Genomic DNA, 18,863 nt, shown 5'->3' on the forward strand with positions numbered 1-18,863 from the left:
ATACCATATGAGCATGAGTTAATAAAATGTTTTTGTTGGTTTAATTTTGAATACTGCACTATTGGATGATCTCATGCGTACCGTATACTAGAACTGATTCTGGTTTGTTGTCACAGGTTGACCAGCCATTACTAGGAATGCCTTCAAGAGATTATTACCTCAGTGATGGCAACTATAAGAAGGTACATTGTGTCATTATGCAAGATGTCCCTCAATGTAATTGTTATAATAATCAGCAACTCCCTGGTCATGTATCTCTGGTCAGGTGCGCAAGGCCTACCTCGAGTTCATGGTCTCCATAGCAAGGATTGCACGAGAAGACAGGAACCTGACCCAAGATGAAGAACGGGTGTGGGAGGACATGACTCAAGTGTTGGCGCTGGAGACAGACATTGCGAATGTGAGTTGAAATGACGTTAAAATGTTAGAGCTGCTGTAAATGTCACGCGAGTGTCTGCTCTGTGCTTCAACAGGCTACCTCACCTGCAGAAGAGCGCAATGACATCACCGTCCTCTACAACAAAATGACACTGAGAGAAGCGCAGCAAGCTTTCAACCTCAATGTAAGTACGGCATTAACTCGATCAAAGCTATTGTGAAATATCATTTTCATTTGAAATAACTGTTTTCTATTTGAATATATTTTAAAATGTCGTTTTTTAAAGTGGTGCATCATTAGTCCAGTCTTCAGAGTCACATGATCCTTCAGAAATCAGTTGATTATCAAGAAACATTTCTGAATATCAATGTTGAAAACAAAGTTTTTTTGTGGAAACCATGATGCCTTTTGACGAATGGAAAGTTTGCAACATTTCTGTGAAACAGCACTATTTTCAAATGTTACCTTTTTTTTAATCAATGTAATGTATCCATCTTAAATAAAAACTATGGCTGTTAATAGAACAAGATAATGATGATTAATGTCACGATTTCCTTCCAGACTATACAAACCAGAGCGGAAAATCATAATATAATAGTCATGCTTTTTAATGTTTATTTTTCGTAGCATTTTTTTCTCATTGTTTCCTGTTGGAACAAGGATGTTGATCTAGGAAAACATCCTACTTGTCTAAATCGTGGTCAATGATTGTTGAAATAAGATTGTGTGTTTCTTTTTGTTCGATTTTTAGAGTACACATGCTCCTTTTGTATCTCTTTCTGACATTTCAGGGCTTTAATTGGACGCGCTACATCCAGGGAATAATGTCCAGCGTGTCAGTCACGGTGCGACCAGATGAACCCATAGTTGTGTACTGCTCACCTTATCTGGAGAAGCTCAGTGGTGTTCTTTCCAAACACAGTCACAGGTCAAGCTTTACATTCACAGCTGACTGACTCGTGGAAAATGCTATTTAATTCTTCATTGTCATGTCAGAAGAAATACATATTTCTCGTTCTGAGCTCAGAAGTCTTAGTTACGTTCACTGAAGTCATCCGTGCTTCTCTGAAAATTGCTAAATAAGAAATAAAAGAAGACGAATGTTGATACACAGTAAGAAATCGCAGATATAAAATGAATATGGATAGGATAACACAGAGAATTTGATATTGAATGAATGTTTGGGAATTATATTGAGATTTAAGTTGCAATTATGACTTATTAAAGAGATTTCTCTCCTTCACTTTGCATTTACAGATATGCATTTGGAAGCTGTTTTTATTCAAAGCAGCTCATATTGCATTCAAGCTATTATAGCATTCATTACATTTTTATATTGGTTTTTATTTTTAGATTTTAATTTTAATTTTCGTGTACATTTTAAGTCCTTGTGCTCTGTTGCTCTGTTTTATATTTTTATCTAGTTTTTTTTTTTTTTTTTTTTTTGACAATATGTAGGAGATACAACTGACTTATTAAAAAGATCTCATGTATTATTTTACATTAACGTATATTTTAGATTTATGTCTTTGGCAGATACTTTTATAATTTTATTTTGAACTTACCTTATTAATTTCCTAATAATTTTGTGTTATTACTTCTATTTTATTTTTAGTATTTTTAGTACTTTATCTTTAAATTATCAGGTTTTTTTGCCAAGGCAAATTTTTTTTAATATCATTTAGTGTAAGTACTTTCATCTAAAATTACATTTTTATTAATTTTCCTTCCTAAACTTTAATACACACACACACACACACACACACACACACACACACACATATATATATATATATATATATATATATATATATATAAAAGTATATGAATATACTTTTATAAAAAGCAATTTACTTTGCATTCAAACGATTACAGTTTTTATAAAAATGTTACATTTTGTTATTTTTGTAATTTTGTTATTTCTGTTGTTTTTATTCGTTTTTTTATTTCTATATAGCTTTAAATAATTTTTATTTACATTTTTTGTTTGAATAATTTGTTAAACTCAGACTTAAGTAGCATTTACATTTCTTCATATAATATTTATATTTGTTTTAGTTTACGTTTTCAGAGTTTTTTTTTTTTCTTCTTTTTGTTTTTTTTTGGTTAACAATAACACTTTTTCAGTTATCAGTGACAAAAAGGTGTACATAAGAGAAATAATGGAATACAAATCAATTCTAATATGAAGTGGTGTGCGCGTGTGATCCCGGCAGGACCCTGCAGAACTATCTGGCGTGGATGCTCATCATGGAGAGGGTCAGCAGTATGAGCCGGCGCTTCAAAGACGTGAGAGCGCACTACAGAAAGGTCAGGCTCAAACAGAGGACAGCTCTCGTGGCATTTAACACCGCTCTTAAAACTCTTTCGGTGGTCCCCTACAGTTCTAGTCCACTAGGTTACATAACACAGGGGATCTCAACCTCGTTTTGGACCCATTTTTTTGGTTGTGTCGTGTGTGTACTCTCAGGCTTTGCATGGCACTACGGTAGAGGAGGCGAGGTGGAGAGACTGTGTCCGTTATGTACAGGGAAACATGGAGAACGCCGTCGGGGCCCTGTATGTCCGAGAAACCTTCTCTGGAAACAGCAAACGCATGGTAAAACCAAAAACACACACCACCAGACATAACAGGAACATCCTCCTGCAGTGCTTTACATAACGGCTATTATCAGCCTGACATGGTCTGTTTAGAGACTGTTCTGATGAAGGTTTCAGTGATTTGACAGAAAGTCATCTCAGTTTAAGTCAGGATGAATGATTTTATATACACAAAAGTAAGACTTTTAATGTATTTTAAAGAAGTCACCAAGCCTGCATTTATTTGATCCAGAGTATAGCAATAACAGTATATATTTTTACTATTTAAAACAACTGATTTCTATTTGAATATATTTTAAATTTGTATTTATTCCTGTGTTTTCAAAGCTGAATTTTTATCATCATTACTCCAGTCACACGATCCTTCAGAAATCATTCCAGTATTCTAATTTGTGGCTCAAAGAAAAAAAAAAGAAAAAAAGAAAATATATATATTATTATTATTATGTTGAAAACAGCTGAGTCGAATTTTTTCAGGTTTCTTTGAAGTTCAGAAGAACAGCAGAGAAATCTTTTGTAACATAAATGTCACTTTTGATCAATTTAAAACATCCTTGCTAAATAAAAAAATAATTTCTATAGTTTTTTTCTTCTCTAAAACGCTACACTGTCTTCAAGCTTTTGAATGGTTTAATGTAAGATGTTTTTAAGTTCCCTTTCGAAGGAAACTTCGACAATACGTCAACGACGCTATGGGGAACGCCTCAGGTGTGACAGGTGTCTGAAATCAAATATCAACTCACAGCAATCATGCTGACCGGCGACAGCCGTGAATCATCAGCTTGAATGATGAGCGTGCGACCTGGATATAAAAAGGGCGCCTTGAAACCATGACAATATCCTTTTCGTCTTCAGGGACTGTTTTGTCTGATTTAAACGTCTGCTTACAGCGAAGAAATGAAACGCACATCTAAGGCAAGTCCTAAAAGTTATGTGAAATGTGCTGACCCGTGGCCACTTACTTTCAGTTTAGCAGTCCTTATCAGGCAGCTACCGGAGGTGAGTTTGCGCCCTGGCTCGGCTCAAGTTTTTATTCTCTGCTACGGGTTCCCTACTGGAACCTTTTTATCCTGCTACAGCCTGGTTGCCTACCAGGTAGATCTTATGCTCCCCTCACTGAGGGTCAATGTGAGTATGTGGTCTTCTGAGTCTGGTCAGTCGGTCATAGGCCTCTCATGAGGCCTCCCAGTTAGATCAGTCCTTAGGCCCTCACAGGCCTCCTCAGTGTTTTTTGAAACACAAACACTGGGTAGATCCGTGGATCGAGTAGAGAAACTCCCCTCGCTGGCAAGGGTTGTAAAGCACTATGCTGAGTCATACTCTCCAGGATATCCTGTCTCTGAGATCCGGGCCGAGTGGTTCACTGCCTGCTCCGCAGTTCCTCGGGCTGGATGCCTTCCTAAAGGCAAGTGTCCAGAGGCTCTGTCTTCAGACAGACAGGAAGTGGCCAGTCTGTAGTGTCTTATGTAGTGACACCAGGTCAGGCCTGCCTGGTGGCATTTCAGGTGGCACATTCCCCTGAATAGTGACTAGCTGGGGTTCCCCCGGGTTCCCTAGCCACATTCCCTAGAAGGGACCCCTTCTAAGAAGTTGAAGTTGTGGTCCTAGGCCCTTGAGCAGGCCCAGGTAGACCTTTCACTAAACTATGTTTATGGAGGTTTTCTGTGGTATCATATAGCTTGGGCTATGACCGTAGGGAGTGCTGTCACTGACAGCCCTGTGTGATCTGAGGGTGAGTGGTTCTAGCGTTCATTGAATTGCTGGTTCTGACAGTTGTCACTGCCATTGGGCATGCACTCCCTTTAGCATGGCGGCGTGGGTATTTCATTCCCCATAGCGTCGTTGACGTATTGTCGAAGTTCCCTTCGAAAGGGAACGTCTCAGGTTACAAATGTAACCTTGGTTCCCTGAGAACAGGGAACGAGACAATAAGTCTCCCAGCCATGCCTCAGGGTCTGCCTGCCAAACAGTCCCTTCAGACGAAAGGATATTGTCATGGTTTCAAGGCGCCCTTTTTATATCCAGGTCGCACGCTCATCATTCAAGCTGATGATTCACGGCTGTCGCCGGTCAGCATGATTGCTGTGAGTTGATATTTGATTTCAGACACCTGTCACACCTGAGGCGTTCCCCATAGCGTCGATGACGTATTGTCTCGTTCCCTGTTCTCAGGGAACCAAGGTTACATTTGTAACCTGAGACGATTTTAAGAATGCTGAAAAAAAAAATTACTCGACTGTTTTAAATATTGATAATAATAAATGTTTCTTGTGGACACACTGAAGACTGGAATAAAAATGCTGAAAGTTATTTAAAAGAGTAAAAATATCACTACTTTTGCTGCTTTCTGGATCAAATAGATGCAGGCTTGGTGAGCAGAAAAACATTATTTAAAAATATTACAAATCTTACTGTTACGAAAACTTTTGTCTAGTAGTGTATCTCTGCATTATACATATAGCTGTATGAGGTTTTATATAGTTTTCTAGTACAGTAAAATAACATTCAAAAAGACAAAACCCCTAAGCTGTTATAAATTCACGGGGGTTAATGCTTTTATAAAATGCTTATTTTATATACGTTGTAAGTTTTCACAGAATAAAACAGAGCAACTAAAGTGTACTGATATAAATAAAAACAGTATTCTTCCACATCATAATTTATTCACTTATCATATAGTAAACCATTAGTGCAATTAATCGATAACTATTTGGATCAGATTAACAGGTATATGGGCTATTTGATAAATGGTATGAAAAGGATTGTGTCTCTGCTCTGTTGTTCAGGTGCGTGAGCTGATCAGAAAGATTCAGGAAGCTTATGTGGAAACACTGGAAGAACTGAGCTGGATGGATGAGCAGTCCAAGGAGAAGGCCAGAGAGAAGGTGAGATGCTTTTCAATGCCACAAGCTTTTATTTCTAGAGCTGAATCCCTATTTCCATACTTTTCTGTCAGCCGAATATCTTTGACTTAAAATATTTACTTGAAGGATCCTCTAAAATGTAGAGGATCTTTCTCTTTAAGCTTATTTTGAATGAATTAAGGCAATTTTAGTAGTTATTATTATTATTTGATTTACTATCCTACAGTCCGAGTTGTTCTTGTCTTCTGAACTGCTGTTTTCTGTTATGTTTTCCTTGTTTTGCAGGCCATGGCGATATCGGAACAGATCGGTTATCCCGACCACATCCTTGAGGAGGAAAATAAGAAACTGGACGAGGAATACACTCACGTACGGAAACTCAGAGATCCCTGACCTCTAAAGAAATTAGCATCCAAACCAACTAATATCTCATACACATAAATTCAAAAATGATGGCAGCTCGGACAGAAATACGTCCATGTGATATTATCTGTCCCTGTCTGTTTGCTCACAGCTGAATTTCAGTGAGGAAAACTACTTTGAGAACATTCTGGAAAACCTGGCAGCTTCAGCTCAGAAAGTTCATAAGAAGCTGAGGGAGCCCGTGGATCCTGACATGTACGAAACATACAGAAATAAATCAATAATGCTAGGAAGAGCATCAAGTTTGTGTCAAGTTTTTCTCCTTGTCTCTGTTTTAGGTGGATTATTGGTGCGGCTGTGGTCAATGCTTTCTATTCACACAACAGAAACCAGATTGGTAAGATCACAGCCATAAAGTCAGAAAAAATATTCCATTGTATGATATAATGTAGAGTTTTATATAATAATAAATGAATAACAAATGTAAAAATGAAATAACTAAAATGTTAATGTGTTTAACTCTCATAAGAGAAACCAAATTGGCAAGTTCACAGCCATATACAGTAAACAAATTATATTATATTACATAATAAACAATATTATAGAACAATCAAGTAATAATATTTTTTAAAAATAATAATAAATAAAAAACATACTTGCACGACAGAAACCAGACTGGAAAATGTATTACCATAAAGTCATAAATAATACGATACGATATGATATAATATGATATGATAAAATATATAATAAATTAACAGAAACCAGACTGGAAAAATTAATAACCATATAGTCAGATATATTAATATAATATAATATAATATAATATAATATAATATAATATCAATTAAAAATACATTTTTAAAAATGTAATAAAAAATACAACATTTTTAAAGCATTGTTCTTGCACAACAGAAACCAGACTGGAAAATTCATAACCATATATTCAGAAATAATATAATATAATATAATATAATATAATATAAATAAAAAATACATTTAAACATTTTATAAATTAAAATATATAATAATTAAAAAGCACTGTACTTGCACAACAGAAACCAGACTAGAAAATTCAAAACTATATGGTCAGAAATTATAATATAATATAATATAATATAATATAATATAATATAATATAATAATAAATGAAAAAAATTTAAGCACTGTACTACTGTAGCATAACAGAAACCAGACTGGTAAATTCGTACCTATATAGTAAGAAATAATATTATATTTTTATATAATATTATATTCTGTATTTCACAATATAAATATATATTTTTAATGGATTTACCACAAATGGTCAATGTAGTTGAAAAAAAAAAAACATTGGACATTTAATTGATAATTTAGACTTCATTAATCATTAAAAAACACCATTACAGGTCTGGGTCCAGCAGCTAGACCAGCACAGACCGGTGTAGTCCAGCGCTGAGGTTCACGCTCGAGTACACAGATCTTTCCAGCAGTGGAGGCCACAACCGCACACTAAAATACACAGCGTTGTCCAAATGTGAAGTATTTGCTCTGGTCAGATTTCTCCTAAGCAGTTGAGGGCTCTCAGTATAAATGCTTTCTCAGCCCATTGTCATAATGACTGTAATGCCTGTAGTGCTTTTCTCTTGTAGATTAAACAAAGCTAGTTTCAGGCTCCACTGCCCACAAAGCCTGTGCTTCCAGAGATGGGCTGTGGACGCTGAGCACATGCTATTCAGGCTGCGTTAATACAAAAGCCAAGTGATTATGCAGATTTTCAGCGGGGAGAAATTTCCACATAATTACTCTTAGATTGCACATTTTAATGTTCCTGGACAATCTGGGAAACACTTCAAGCTGAATTGCCATTTGAGAGACAAGAGTGGCAGCTGTAACTGCTATAGCTGGAGGACGCTTTCTGTCCTTCTAATACAGCTTCTGCTATCGAGCGTACGCCATTACCAGCACATTACTGAGCGTTACTGAGTCTTGTGGAGACTCTTTACAAGCACTTTTCACACTTTAGTATCTAAAAAGTCATATATTAATTTCATAATAAGTATAAGTTCAAATCTATTTACGTATTTACTGACATTTTGCTCAAAACTTATTTGGAGTACTACTTAATACTTAATACTAAGCCTAAAATGTGTTTTAATGTCACTATTGATGAGGATTTAAATGCAAGATATTTAAAGTGTGCCTGACATGTACTTGCAACTTTACTTTAGCACAATCAGATATACTTCAGTTTATCTTTAGTTGCACAACTAAAGTGCATTAAGCACAAAATTAGTTTTAGGCTTTAATTAAACCAGTTTAGTATACTTATAGTGCAATAGTGCAGGGTATTTTTATTAAGTATATAGATATGCAAATGTATTAGTAGTATACTAAGCACAAAATAAATGTAGTACATTACATTTTTAGTATATTTATTTTTCACTAGGGTAATATGTCCACTAACTTTTTTTTTTCTTCTGTTTTCTTTACCCATTACATATCTCCTATATCACACTGTTGATATTGCTGTCTTATGGGTAAATAAGTAAAGCTGTAACACTTTAAAAATATATATTTTTTTATTTTTACAAAAATATTTAAATATAAAACTATATTTAAAAAAATCTAAACATTATGCATGCATATATAATGCATACGTATATAAATAACATTCATTATATTATATACTGTATATGCATGCATATTAAAAATGTCAAAAAATTTTTTTACATCATATATATTTTGAAGGACTGACAAGGGTAAATCTAGTCTTAACCAACACAGTTTACCTTCACAAACATAAAAAAAAGTTGAAATCTGTTTATTTAAATGAAAAATGGGATATTAAAATGTCTAAAGTTAACACTCTGTTGCTATTAAAATGAGTTGCTTTCTCACGTGACTCGATTAGTGTCTCGAAAATGCATTTCCTGGTCAATTACCCAGACATTATGCTGAATTTCATCTCTTTCTGTGCATTCATCTTTCTTTCAGTGTTTCCTGCTGGCATCCTCCAGCCTCCGTTCTTCAGTGAAAAACAGCTGCAAGCTCTAAACTTCGGTGGAATTGGCATGGTTATAGGACATGAGATCACTCACGGATTTGATGATCACGGTAATATGCATCTCATCTGATGGATGTACCAATTATCAGTTAGCTGTGGATGAATAAACAATGCGGATTTGTTGATGAACCTGTTTTGTGTGTGATGTATTAAACTCTGTGCTAAAGGAGGGGTTTTAAATATCAGGGATAAATTGTTCTCCACTGGACCAAACCACCGCGCCAAAGAGCAACCACAACGCTTGTCTGTTTAAAACATGACTGTGTTCCAAAAAATGAAATATTTATTTTCACAGGCCGTAATTTTGACAAGGATGGGAACATGTACAACTGGTGGAGCAACTTCTCTGCCGAGCGCTTTGAGGATCAGTCTAAATGCATGGTGGAACAGTACGGCAAATTCAGCTGGAAACTCGCAGGAGGCCAAAATGTGAGTGGATCTTCACTTAGAAGGATGGAAGGAATCCGTAAATGAGCTTTTAAAGATGAACTAATAACAAATACATGGTTTAGACTTACAGTACTTGTAGTAAGTGCATGCTTTGGGTCTGATCTAAGCATTTCCACTGCCCTGAAAAAATGACAAATAAACCTTAAATGAGATCTCAGTTGGTTCTTCAAGGCTGCAAAGACATTAAATGCAGAGCAAATGGACACTTTTGCGGATATTAAAAAATTGTAAACAGAATTAAATATTGAAACAAATATTTAATGAATTTAATGCAATTTTTTGCCACAAATGAATGGATTTTAATTAAAATTTACATTAAAAATATTGAAAATGAATCCAATTATATAGTAAAGTCATTTTCGCTTACACCTCTGCCATTATTATTTATTTTATTTATTTGCAAAATGTATTGATTTTTGTGTAAATAAGGTAATGTATTTACTGCATTCTCTGAGAACAAGTGTATTCTGCTTCTTTTAAGGATGTTTAAATATTTTACTGATTTTTATAAGATATGCCAGCAATTGTACCAAAAAACATCCAAGTCATTGACATCAAAAAAAAAAAAAATTCTTACTTGGTATTTTTGTCTTGTTTTTTACTTTAAATATCTAAACATTTAATCAAAAAAAAAAATATATATAGTATTTATTTATCTAAAAACTAAGCTACTTTACTTGAAAAGCAAAATGAATTAAGATATTAAGTCTTGTTTTCTGGAAAATTTGTCTAAATTTTGTTAGTTTTTGCTTAAGAAGAATATCTGCCAATGGGATAAGAAACAATCTTAATTCAAAGAGAAAACAAGATATTTCTTGTTTTTAGCAAAAACGAACAGCATTTTGATACATTTGAAAACAACATTTCATGTCTTAAGTTGCTTCTTAATTAAATGTATTTTGATTCAAGAATATTTTGGTATTTCTACTTGAAAACAAGACAAAAATACTAAAAGAAGAAAAATGCTTTTTTTTACAGTGGTTATGTTATAGCTCAGTATGTAAACAAATCTCTTTTTTTATTTCTCCTAAAAACAAATAAAGACTATAAAACAACAGTGCTATCATTGCAAACTTTAATTAATATACATGTCTGTTAATCAAAATAAAGCTGAAATCGCTAAAAACTAAACCACAATAAAAAGATCAAAGCAAACATGAAAAAATTAATACAAAATAAAACAAATTAAACTGTAATTAGAACTAAATTAGCACTAAACTAAATGAAAACTGAACATTTAAAATTAAAGCTGACTTAAAATAGGAATAAATACTGTATTATATGAATAACACTTAAATAACACTGAACATTGTTACACTGATGTTGTTGCAGGTCAGTGGCATCACAACATTAGGAGAGAATATTGCTGACAACGGTGGAGTTCGTCAAGCATATAAGGTTTGTAACAATAAATCACTTTAAACGACTTCATTCACAACATCTTAAAGACCACAAAGACAACAACTCACATTTTCATCAGAACTGGTATAAATCTGTGTGTGATATCAGGCGTATATGAAGTGGGTGGAGAGGGAGGGCGAGGAGCCCCGTCTTCCTGGACTGGATATGGATCACAAACAGCTCTTCTTTCTAAACTTCGCCCAGGTAGGTGACCACGAATGACATCCACTTGCATGTGTTCACCTTGATGCCCATGCAAGGTCATTCTCGCAAAGAGCGAGTCAAATTAAACTGACACTGCTTAAAAGATACAGGTGCCGCTTAACCTCTGGAAAATACTGGCTCTCTAATGTGTGCTTGAGCATGAAATCAATGATTGAATCATGCCAACCGATGGGATGAGTGCTGCTTTAAAGGACTTGGACTTGAAATGTCATTATTTGGATGGGCACACTTCGAAATATGTGTTGAAATGGGCTAAATCTTCCCAACCGAAAATCTGTTCAAGCATAAAATGCAGATTGGGGCAGAAATAATGTTCAAATATGTTCAACTGGTATAGTAAGATTGTTATTTTTCCTGGATATATAATGTCTCATGCTTCCTGTAGGTCTGGTGTGGTGCCTGCCGCCCAGAGTACGCCATTCAGTCCATCAAAACAGACCCACACAGCCCTCTGGAATACAGGCAAGAGCTTTCTGGGAGATTTGTTAATTAAAGGGGAAAGAAGTATCGAAGACACACTTAAAAATGACAATAGATAATGTAGTTAGCACGACACACGATAGCAAAAATCAAGACACTGCAAGAGGGATAGACAAAAATGAATTCTGGAAAGAACAAATTTGTACCCACTAAATATTTTATTGGATTTTAAAACTCAAAATTATCATGTAAACTTCTATTTAAAAGTTTGGTGTCCGTCCGATTTTTTTAATTATTTAAAAACTCACTTATGCTCAACAAGGCTGCATTCATATGATTAGTAACAGTGCAGTACAAATTGTAAAATATTACTACAATTTAAAATAACATTTCTATTTTTAATATACTTTAAAATGTTATTTATTCCTGTGTTCAAAAGGAGATTTTTCAGCATCATTACTCCAGTCTTCAGTGTCACGTGATGGTTCAGAAATCATTCTTATATGATGATTTGTGGCTCTAGAAACATTTTTGTGCTGCTTGATGTCTTTGTGGAAACTGTGATAATTTTTTTCAGGATTCTTTGGTGACTATAAAGTTCAAAAGAACAGAATTTAATGAAATATATATATGTATATTAACATTATAAATGTCATCACTGTCACTTTTGATGAGCTCAATGCATCCATGCTGAATAAAAGTATTTATTTATTTATTTCGATAAAAATATTATACATGATATTATACATGTATCTTATACATATGAATCAACTTCTATATTGTTTATTTTTATATACTTCAAATATGTTTATATACTTCATGTTTACAAGTTTCTTGTATCCTTTCTGATTATTTAAAACCTTTTCAAGCAAATCATAAAAAAGCCCTTTCAAAAGTGTTTCAGGTGAACTGACTTCACTAGTCCACTTAAACTCCCCAAAATACCAGCTGATTCAAAGACATTGAGCCAAATGATAAAGAAAAGTGAAAACAACTTTTCTTCTTTAATGCAAAGACATTCATCCATTTTTAAGTGTGACTCACAGAGTTAGTTTACTCAAAAATGTAAATTCTGTCATTTATTACTCACCCTCATATCGTTCCAAACTCAGATAATTTGTGTTCATCTTCGGAAAACAAATTAAGATATTTTTGATGAAATCCAAGAGCTTTCTGACCCTCCATAAACAGCAAGGGTACTACCATGTTCAATGCACAGAAACATAGTAAGGTTAAACTGTAAGGTCCAACATGTAATTTCAAACTGTAATTTCATGAAGCTACGAGAATACTTTTTGTGCGCAAAGAAAACAAAAATAATGTGCGCTGTGGTACTGTTGATAATGAAGTCATTATTTTAGTTTTCCATGAGCACAAAAAGTATTTTTGTAGCTTTATAAACTTACGGTTGAACCACTGATGTCACATGGACTATTTTAACGATGTCTTTACTACCTATCTGGGCCTTAAACGAGTCAGTTGCGTTGCTGTCTATGCAGGTCAGAAAGCTCTCGGATTTCATCAGAAATTTCTTAATTTGTGTTCTGAAGATGAAGGAAGGTCTTATGGGTTTGGAATGACATGACGGCGAGTAATTAATGAGTGAACTATCCCTTTAAATGTCCTAATATTTTTTTAAGCCCGCTGTAGATGTTTTCAGATGATGAGTGTCATGTTCGTTTGTTTTTAACAGGGTTCTGGGGTCCCTCCAGAACTTTGAGGCCTTTTCTGAAGCATTTCATTGCGCAAGAGGAGCTCCTATGAATCCTGAAGAGAAATGCAGAGTGTGGTAACCTGCCGCCGGAGATAAAGGAGTCTGTGTATATTTTACAAACTAGGCAACGGTTAGGAGAGCTTGGATCATATTATGTTGTTCTGTGGCGGCTGCCTGGCTGTTAGTCTGATATGACAGACACGACCAAGGTGTGCAACACCTACATGTGTGACTGCATAGATGTCTACTGTGAACTTTCAAATGCGCACATATTACCAACGAGTGCAGGCGTCAGTGACGGTGTTGTTTTTCTGAAAAAGAGGCATGCTTTTTCAATGTCTGTTTAAGAGACTTTCAAGCAAGATTTCGTCCCGTTTGCCTGTTTACAGGTTTCTTGTGACACATTACTAATTTTGGCATCGGAAAACCTGTGTAAAATGAAAGAGTTTCATTGTAACGACAAGGCTTATTGACATCAGATTATTTTTCCAGATTATGTAAACGGATAAATCCCTCGGCTGGCTTTCGATTCTGTCGGCTCTCCAAGAAGATATCCGTTGCGCTTGAGCGATCCCAAAATTAGTCAACAACCGAAGGCTTGGAAGCCGATAGAGATTGTGGTTTGAATAGAAACCAGTCAAGGCAGAGTGTTTGATTTCATAATAAGCAGCCTTGAAATATTCTGAAAATGGTATTGGAAATATTTTTTTCTTTTCTAAAGCATGCAACGGAGAGAGGCAGACGCTGGAGTCCTATTGAGCACCGTTTTCCCAAAACAAATCCTAATGCATTTGTTCTCTACACTATGTTTCACTGAAGAATCTTTAAAAGCGAGGGCTTAACGTTACGTAAACGGGCCCATGTTGATGATTAAATGACAACCTTAAGACTGTTAAAACCATATCGCTTCAAGCTTCGTGTGTATTTGTCCATAAATAGCTCTGATTCATGGCGGCCATGCAATTACGCTACAGACTTCTGTTAAAGCCAGCAGATAATGGCAGGAAGCTGCTGCAATACGGGAATGAAAAAGGTACAACGGGTCACTCAGACTATTTGTGTGTTTCATACAAGCTGTTCGTTCTGCCAGGGAACATTTCCATACATTGCTATTGTTAAGCATGTTTGGGGCAAGAATCAGATCCGGAGAAATGTACTGTAGTAAAACCGAAGCGTCTTCATCTGTTCAGTGCTCAAGTTCAGTTTGGTGTTTATTTGGGATTCCTAAAAGCATCATCGCAGCATTAAGAATATAAATGTTTTTATCAGATCAAGACCATTTTCTGCAGCAACAGATCTTGTAACAAATATTTGATCATATATTAGTTTAGTTTTAATACTCTACAACTGTTTTGTTTACTTATGGTCAATGGTGTCGATGTTCATGTGACATAACTCTGCTGGAAAAAAAACTGGTTATACCAAGTGTAAAGTGGGTAAGTTGTTGTTGTTGTTTAAGATTTGGGTAGCTGGTTTATTACTGGTCTACAGGCTCTAACTAGCTATGGTCTACCAAGCCCAGCTGATGAACCATCTAGAGTAGCTTGAAACACTACATTTTTGATTTTCCAGCAGGGAACATGCAATGTTGTTCATTAATGTGGCATGCAACACCAAAAAGTTTACAGTTAAGTTTTAAGAACATTTTAGCTGGTTTGTTACTGGTCTACCAACTGGAAAGTCCAGGTGATGAACCATCTAGAGTAGCTTGAACCGTTTTTTTTTTTTTTTTTTGCTTGTTGGAAATATTTCCATTACTTGCTGAAAAAGGAAACCTGTTCGAGAAGGAAAAACAAGAAAAACACTGGTCAAAGTTAAACTGACGAACCACCTAGACTAGCATGAAATGACTCTAAACTCACATAAACCATGATTTTCCAGCAGAGAATATGTGATTTTGTACATAGCGGTGCCATAAAGCACCAAACACCAAGAGGATTCGTTAGGCAGAGGTCTCGCTCAAGGATCTGTTAGCTAGCATCATATCTCATGATTTCATAAATTGGTCTGAGATTGTGGGCTAATGGGGCGGCAGCGGTTCATGTGTTAGCTGGAGCGTAGCAGACGAAGCGACAGCCAGCAGTTCTCTCTCAAATGGAAACTTTAGGGGAGGCGGCCCTCTCATTAGAGATCCAGTCAAGGCCAGTGACTGTTATTTTCCATCTTGATTAAGCAGTAATGACAGCAGAACTAAAGAACCGAACAGGTTGGAAGAAAAATGATAAAAGGAGATGATGAAAAAGATCAAACAGACGTCAGGCAGCCACTGTAGGAGAAGAAATGGATTGTCGAGTTCTCAGAAAGCTTAGCGGAGTCAATACTGGCTTGCCTTGGGTTATTGATTATGACTGTTATCTCTCATGACAGAGACTTTGATCATTTGAATGTTCATTATCTGCCTTTGAAGCTTCATTGCCAATCTAAACCTCTACACCACTGTAATGGCACGTACTGTTTGATGCACTGGAGACGTGATATACCGAATGCAAGCAACTTTGGAACAAATTAAACATTTGAACCTTGGCGGCAGAAAGGGTTTATGGTGATGAAGTGCCAAATAAAACATTATCCCTGAATTATTAGTGCATGCATTTTCCAATGCAACATGCTGCCAGACAAGAAACGGAGGTCTGCCTCAATTGAAATTGGAAGGACTTGAGCTTTTTCATGGGCAGATACTGGTGTGGAGTAAATCTGGTGTGATTAGAAACAATACTAGAGCCAATGATGGACAAATGTGACCCTGGACCACAAAAACTGTCTTAAGTCGCTGGGGTATATTTTTAGCAATGGCCAAAAAAACATTGTATGGGTCGAAATTATAGATTTTTCTTTTATGCCAAAAATCATTAGGATATTAAGCAAAGATCATGTTCCATGAAGATATTTTGTAAATGTCCTACCACAAATATATCAAAACTTAATTTTTGATTAGTAATATGCATTGCTAAGAATTCATATAGACAAACTCAAAAGCAATTTTCTCAGTATTTAGATTTTTTTGCACCCTCATATTTCAGATTTTCAAATAGTTTTATCTCGGCCAAATATTGTCCAATCCTAATAAACCATACATCAATGGAAAGCGTTTTTATTCCGTATATTGTATAAATCTCAATTTTGAAAAATGTACACTTAAGGTCCAGGGTCACATATGTCATTCTCTATAGCTACAGTATATAAAGAGAATTGTGCAGTACGTTAAATTTATGTACAGTATTCAACATTGTTTTGGTTGATTTACTTGCCAGTCAATGCTGTCAAGGTGCATAATGGCAAAATATCTTCAAAATATCAAAACATATGCACATGCAAGACCATTAATTCCATAACAGCATGCATTCATCAACCAGGCGCCTATTTGTGCATTTTTATCTGGCCTTGAGGCTTTTATTATATTGAGAACCAATAAAATGAGGTGTGATGCGAACTACCTGTTCTTTATACCGCAACATATTCGTGCCAAGGATTGCTGATGTGAAAATCTCATTTTAAAATAGCTATTTTGTATCCTGTGAAATTAAAATATAAAATCACCCTCTGTGATTGTTTATAGAAATCTGAACTGAAGGAAAAATTAGTACATAACACCTATAAAATACCTTGCCAAGTGTGAATTGTAGAATAGCATTTGTGTACATTTTAGTGTCTTCATTGTGTGGTTTTGAAGGTGTTTAATTAGAAGTAAGCTTATGATGAGTAATTACGAAGTCAGGAATCATTACTTTCTTCTGTGCATTATGGGACAATGCCAAGAACTTGTCAGACACAAGAATGATGATTCACAATTCAGTTTTACAGATTCTGTTGTTACTTTTTACATTGATTTTTTTTAGTTCATGGATATATCTCATGAAAACATGTCCAGGTTACATTTCTCAAAATCAAAAGAAGAAATTATAGGTAGTTGACATATGTCCATAAACTGAATATTAACTTTTATTAATGTTCAAAATAAAGCCTGTTTTAGAACCATTAAGATTCATCTGAATTATAGCATGACTTTCTTAAAGCATGTCTCTCAAATAAATAATTTTAAATTCACACACACACATGAACACCTGGACAGTGTTGCAGGTTTTATGAGATTGTCCTTATGTTATGATATGCCACATGACCACAGATGCTGCTATGACAATATCTATTCTGTACATAGAGCTGTTGACTGTTGAAAGGTTAATATTTACTGACAGAAATGCCCTTGATATTATATAGGGTCCATGTTTGGTTGAGACCATATATGTTTTAATGACTTTTCAAGTGAATGCTTTGTAATTCTATCGTTCTGCCAATATTAATTGTCCAAGCAAAAATATAAATGTTATTTAGCTACCCTAAACATTGAAATATTGTTATATTATATAAGAGGAACTATGTAAGCTTCAAAAATAAACTTATATAAAGCAACAAATATATTGTGTATTTGTTTTTTTTTCTCACAAGTCAATGCCATTCACATTTTTCAGTTAACAAGTTGCATTCAGTCAGACATGTTTGGAAACAGATGATAATAAATATAAGTTTATAAAATAAACTCATTAAAGCAGTATCTTTTAGTGGAAAGCTTAAAATGCAAACTTGATTGATCGACTCATTTAAATGCATTTGGCAAAAAAAAAAAGGATTAAAATAGTATTACAGATTAACAATGATGCATATAAAATGTTTATAAATGTTATTATTTCCTAGTTGTATGGTGGATTGTATGCATCATATAAATGTAAAGATGATTTGAGATACACAAACCTGGATAACCAGAAATCACAGTCCATTCATCCCTGAAGAACTTTGAATCCTCTTTCTTGTGCAAACATCTTCATTACACTGAAAAGGACACAAAAATTATATTAAATTGGTTGGTGTGAAAATGTATTAAATGTACTGGTGTGAAAATGCACTGAAGTCGTATATAATACTGTATCTCACTGACTATTATTATACAGAATATATCAGATTATATTGAAATACCTTTGTGCTCGCCAAACACAATAAAAGGAATACAGGTTTGGAATTACAGGAGAATTTACATTTTTTGGCTGAACTTTCCCTTTTATTAAGGAAAGTCAGTCGTTCAAGCTAAAATCTAAGTAGGGTCAGTCTGTCAATGCATTCACGGCCGTGTGAAAGTAACGGCCACATCCCACACTCCAGAGGAAATGGCATCGGTGGCTCAAAGATGACGCCGGTGGTCTTTTATGGGTAAACAAGACCTGCGACATGTCCTGTTATTCAACTTCAAAGCAACATTTATCCTAAAAGAGCAGCTGTGGTGCTTTTTTTCTTAGTTATATTAATAGAATATTTCACAGTCACCAGATCAAGCTTATGCATTTTTGACAAACCAATAACATTTAATTCTGGGGATCATCTAATTGCTGAAAACACACACACATACACACA

The 18,863-nt window shown here is 34.9% G+C and overlaps 1 protein-coding gene across 4 annotated transcripts in view; it reads left to right on the forward strand.

The window, feature by feature from the left end:
• The window catches only part of LOC113110881 (membrane metallo-endopeptidase-like 1), a 40,348-nt gene extending 22,480 nt beyond the window's left edge, over positions 1-17,868 (forward strand). For 3 of the 4 annotated variants that reach the window (XM_026275150.1, XM_026275148.1, XM_026275149.1), the window contains 16 exons: positions 117-182; positions 266-400; positions 474-563; positions 1,171-1,307; positions 2,596-2,689; positions 2,850-2,978; positions 5,767-5,865; positions 6,130-6,213; positions 6,359-6,462; positions 6,546-6,604; positions 9,184-9,303; positions 9,549-9,682; positions 11,036-11,101; positions 11,213-11,308; positions 11,715-11,791; positions 13,443-13,542. In XM_026275150.1, the coding sequence (XP_026130935.1) occupies positions 117-182; positions 266-400; positions 474-563; positions 1,171-1,307; positions 2,596-2,689; positions 2,850-2,978; positions 5,767-5,865; positions 6,130-6,213; positions 6,359-6,462; positions 6,546-6,604; positions 9,184-9,303; positions 9,549-9,682; positions 11,036-11,101; positions 11,213-11,308; positions 11,715-11,791; positions 13,443-13,542 (1,590 nt within the window). Of the gene's footprint in view, positions 1-116; positions 183-265; positions 401-473; positions 564-1,170; positions 1,308-2,595; positions 2,690-2,849; positions 2,979-5,766; positions 5,866-6,129; positions 6,214-6,358; positions 6,463-6,545; positions 6,605-9,183; positions 9,304-9,548; positions 9,683-11,035; positions 11,102-11,212; positions 11,309-11,714; positions 11,792-13,442 lie in introns of all 4 variants that reach the window. The other variant, XM_026275147.1, reaches the window with a different exon arrangement.
• Positions 17,869-18,863: the final 995 nt, after the last annotated feature.

The sequence above is a fragment of the Carassius auratus genome, chromosome 11 (genome assembly GCF_003368295.1).
Source record: "Carassius auratus strain Wakin chromosome 11, ASM336829v1, whole genome shotgun sequence".
In the NCBI taxonomy this organism is placed as follows: domain Eukaryota; kingdom Metazoa; phylum Chordata; class Actinopteri; order Cypriniformes; family Cyprinidae; genus Carassius; species Carassius auratus.